General features: G+C 39.7%; 1 protein-coding gene across 1 annotated transcript in view; it reads left to right on the forward strand.

Moving 5' to 3' along the window:
- LOC107679460 (cardiomyopathy-associated protein 5-like) overlaps positions 1–2,885 on the forward strand; it is a 4,211-nt gene extending 1,326 nt beyond the window's left edge. The window contains exon 2 of the mRNA XM_016475010.1: positions 816–2,885. Coding sequence (XP_016330496.1) covers positions 816–2,727 — 1,912 coding nt within the window. The 3' untranslated portion in view covers positions 2,728–2,885. The remainder of the gene's footprint in view (positions 1–815) is intronic.
- The last annotated feature ends 2,189 nt before the right edge of the window (positions 2,886–5,074 follow it).

The following is a 5,074-nucleotide window of genomic DNA, read 5'->3' on the forward strand; positions in this document are numbered from 1 at the left end:
TGTGTGTGTATTTATATATACATAATAAATATACACAGTACACACTTATATATTATGTAAACAAAAACTTATTTTGGATGCGATTAATCGCGATTAATCGTTTGACAGTATTATTATTATTGTGTTGAAAATAGCGGAGTAGAATTTTTTCAGGTTTCTTTGATGAATAGAAAGTTCAGAAGAACAGCATTTATCTGAAATATAAATCTTTTGTAACATTATTATTGTCTTTATCATCACTTTTGATCAATTTAAAGCATCCTTACTAAATAAAAGTTTATATTTCTATCAATTTATATAATTTCTTTCTCAAAAAACAAAAAATTATGCTGACTCCAAGCTTTTGAATGGAATAGTGTATAATGTTACAAAAACTTTTTATTTCAGATAAATGCTGATCTTTGGATCTTTCTATTTATCAAAGAATCCTGAATAAAATGTACTGAACTGTTGTAAATATTGTTACTGTTTTAAATCGTGATCATAATAATAATAATAATCAGAAATGTTTCTTGAGCAGCAAATCAGCATATTAGAATGATTCTGAAGATCATGTGACACTGAAGACTGGAGTAATGATGCTGAAAATTCAGATTTGATCACAGGAAAACAGCTGTTTTACATTAGAATAATATTTCACAATTTTACTGTTTTGGATCAAATAAATGCAAGCTTGGTGAACAGAAGAGACTTCTTTAAAATCATTAAAAACCTTTTGACTGGTACAGTAGCTACTGTTAGCATGACGTTTCCAACATAAGATCTCAAATATCAGTTTGTTACTAATCATATGCTTAATGTTAAATACCCTGCAGTTTGAGAGAGGTGGTCCAGGATGGTGCGGTCAAGCCGAAGCTCCACTGCCTGATGATGGATCCGTCCTTCTCGATGGTGACGGTCCAGAGTGAGGACAGTGGGATCGTTTGGGAAACCGCTTCCAGCCGCTGCTCCACACCCTGGGCCTCCGAGTTCAACTCGCTGGCCTCCGAACCCGGATACAGCTGCTGCGGCTCCGGAGCGGCCGGCAGGATCGTCTTCATTATGGACGAAGAACTGATGAGCCGAAGAAAGAGGAAGCCAAAGTCTGAGAAATCAAAGACGCTTCCTCAGGTCAGCCACGAGATCCTTGCTGAAGCAGAGAGACCAGCCATGGTGGAAGTGTCCCTGCCGAATGTGACATGGGAAGAAGGAACAGATGAACACAAAACGGCTGATCTGAGAGAAGAAAAGCACCAGCGTTTGTTCAGTCTCGTCTCTGAAGGATCTGAGATACTAAACATCATCGCTCCGCCGAGAGTCTCCACCGTGGATGAAGAGGAGAGCAAAGGTCTGGAAGATAACTTGTATTACCTCGAGGAGACGCCTGCTGTGAAATCCGCAGAGATCCTGGATGAACCCGAGCTGGACTTTGAGACTGTAGAGACGGAGAAGAGCGTTTTATTGATACCAGAGCCTGTTGTCCCGTCTATCCAAATATCCCGAAGAGGACAGACGACCGAGGACTACTTTGAGAAGTTCACGCTCCTTGACCATCAAGCTCCATCAGGAGCAGCACCAGTAGAAGAAGCCCAACGGGAGACAGAGGACAAGGTCACAGAAGAAGATGGTCCTGAAGCAGAACCAGGACCTGGACTTTCTGGAGTCTCCTCAGCTGTGAGTATGCTAGACATTTCTGGCGAACACTTGGACGATGTGTTTTACGGCGGAGGGAGCGAGCCACCTACTGCTGCAAGTGTTAGTGAAAAGGAAAGAGAGCTTTCCAAATCCTCTCTGAAGGAAAGCGGAAGCGCCTTGTTTGGAAGCGAGGAGTCAGTTCTCACTCCCATATACCTTCCCGAAGGTCCTCCGAAAATCATCGACCCCAATTTGCTCGAGGAGCCCAAAGCCTTGGCGTTTCTCTACTCGGACCTGTACGCAGACGCCGTCGGTACCAGAAAGAAGCAGGACGATGACGTCGAGAGCGTGACCTCCGAGAAATCCTTCCACAGTCAAGCATCCGACTCTGAGGACAGAGGCTATCTGGAGAAGTTTGTGCTCAAGGTTGAGACTCTGGCTGACGTTGTTCCTGAGATAATCCCAGAGGAACGGCATGATCCTTTCAGACTCGCCGGGTACGTGGCACACCACAAAGAAGAAGTGGACAATCAGGCAGAGGAGCAGGAAGAGATCACGGATTTCTTTAGGAACAGTGCATCTTCATCGCCCTGTGAACCTGTCGACTTTGAGCAGCTGGAGAAAGAGAAAGAGTTCGAAGCTGTCAGGACACCTCGGGTCACTTTCAAAGATGAAGCGCCAAGGAATAAGACCGAACAGGCAAGCGATCGTCCATCGCTGGCTGACGACACAGACTTTGAGTTTTTACCGGTTGAAATAAGCGAGGACTGTCCAGCTTGGGAGGAAAACTTGCCGACGGTTGCGGTAAAATCGACACGCACAGATTTCGACCTAAGACAAAAACCAAAGTCAGTAAGCGAGAAAAACTGTCCAGCGCCCATCCAAGCTCAAAAAAACACAGTCAGTCCCATAATTCCACACCACAAACCCTTCCTGGATCTGAGCCCGCTGCTGCACGTCCAGACCGAGACCGAAACACCAGACGCTGAAGAGGAGAAAGAGAACACAAGCTCTGCAGATGTCAGTAATCAGGACTGTGCGATCTCCGGAGACTCTACAAGAGAGAATCCCACAAATCTGCTGCATGAGGACGCTGCTGAAGAGCAAGTCTGAGTGAGGTTTGAGCCTCGCTGATTCGCTGGCTTGACAATGAGTGATCCGTTAGCATCTGCGACCGTCCTTCAACAAAACAGAAAATGAGCAGAACGTTATCAGGAGTCTCTATGTCTGTCGTGATCAGTGTCGGGGGGAACGCATTACAAGTAACACGAGTTACGTAATCAGATTACTTTTTTCAAGTAACTAGTAAAGTAACACATTACTTTTTAATTTAGAAGGAAATATCGGAGTTACTTTTTCAAATAAGTAACAGCAGTTACTTTGTTTCCATGTATTGAGTGACAGCTCTGGTGTTGCCATGGTGACAGAAATCAGGAGTAAGTGTTGTGTGTGAACATGATCTTACTGTAGTTCTAGACTAAATATGAACATGTGTTTACTCATCTCCCTGCACACAAACACATTCAGTGTTCCTCAAAATCAGTAAAAACAGTCAAATGCAAACTCAGAATATGACGCAAACCTGCAATAATTAAATATATGTTAAATAAGACAAATATAATTTATGTATTTAATCCCATTTTATTAACCAATGTCTTTGCTGCTAACCTTCAATGATCCAATTCAACCATACCTATAAACTAAAATGAGACATTTGTGTATAATTTATGTTACATTTACATTTACATTTAGTCATTTAGCAGACGCTTTTATCCAAGTATTTACATTTGTAAAATAACTTATGTATATAAAAAAAAAAAACAAGCAAGCCCTGCCCAGATTTAAAAAGTAACTCAAGAGTAACGTAACGCATTACTTTCCACAAAAAGCAACTAAGTAATGTAATTAGTTACTTTTTTTAGGGAGTAACGCAATTTTGTAATGCATTACTAGTAACTTTCCCAGCGCTGCTCATGATGCATCTGAGATTCAAATCGAAAAACAGATAAATATGGTAGGCAGATCCTGTACAGTATATGACTGTAGAAGCCTAATAAACTGTTTGTGAGAGTATATGTACAGATTACAACTCAACTCCACATCTGAAAACAAGTAAATGATTAAAAAAGGTATAATGTATAATAACCAGTGCTTAAATGATGTACATATGGTTATAACAGTCAAATATACAAAACAATGTGCATATATCTTCTGTATTAATCACTTGAGTAAGTAATACGAGTCTTACCTTCGGTCCATAGAGAATCTGATGCTCTTGAGTCCAGATCCGCTTTTAATTCGGTTCGGATCTCTTCACATTACAGAGATCCAGGCATTAACCATAACGTCATGAATCAAGTGCATACATGTCCTTTTTTCAACAGATGTCTTTATACAAATGAGGAAAAACCGTATCTAACATTTTCCCGCAAAGATTCTGCAAGTAAAAGCTTTTAAACCTTTCAAATAAGTTTGTTTGAAATAAGTTATTTGCAACAAAAATTAAATGAATAAGCATAAAAGAAATTAATTCTTCAGGGAAGTCACTTTTGCTGATATTGGAGTTTCATAATATTCTGTATTTGATGATTTTATAAAGTTAAAATAATTCAAGAAAGATCCTAAGAGAGATTGTTAAATTCTGTCGAATAACAGGCCTCTTTTACACACACACACACACAAAAAAGATCTTGCAACAGCAGACAAAGCACAGATATTGAAATATTACAATATCTCAAACGGTTCCCACACCAGGAGTCTGTTTAACTTCAGAATGTAAAGATAATCACATACACAGCCATTTCACTGATTTAAAAACACACCTGATGAGCCGAGATAATATAATGACACTGGAACAGAGTGTTGGACAACTATTATTATTATTATTATTATTATTATTATTAATCTCTCTTTACACCCAGTGTTGTGTGAACATCTTACTTCAGTACATCATGGTTTTATTGCAGTTCAGAATCGTGTAGAAAAACAAGCGCCTCGTTAAACAGCACAGACCTGCAGATAAACCATCATCATCATCATCATCATTCCAGGAGATAAACATCTGATCCCGCTGCCAGTCGATCACGTTCATTAATTCATATTTTTGCTCAGTCTGAGTCTCTAAATAAAACTGAGCTTCATATTCTCACTGTATCAGACTAGAGGAGCCATAAAAGCCTGATGGAGCAAATATGATACTCAAACAAAATTTTAAAAAGTGTGTTTTTTTTATACGTCAGGCTTTACAGGGTTAAAACTAAACATTAAAACAGTAAAACAGTATAGCTCTGATCTAGTATGTTTGTTCAGTTTATAGTTCAGATCAGTTATTGGTTGGAGTAGATTCTTCATCAAAAGATCAAAAGAATCATTATTGGAATCATGAACCAGTTTAACAAACTGATTCAGATGATTTTGGAGACTGTGTGTGTGTGTGTGTGTGTGTGTGTGTGTGTGTGTG

The sequence above is a fragment of the Sinocyclocheilus anshuiensis genome, unplaced genomic scaffold, assembly GCF_001515605.1.
Source record: "Sinocyclocheilus anshuiensis isolate Anshui unplaced genomic scaffold, SAMN03320099.WGS_v1.1 scaffold7648, whole genome shotgun sequence".
Classification (NCBI taxonomy): domain Eukaryota; kingdom Metazoa; phylum Chordata; class Actinopteri; order Cypriniformes; family Cyprinidae; genus Sinocyclocheilus; species Sinocyclocheilus anshuiensis.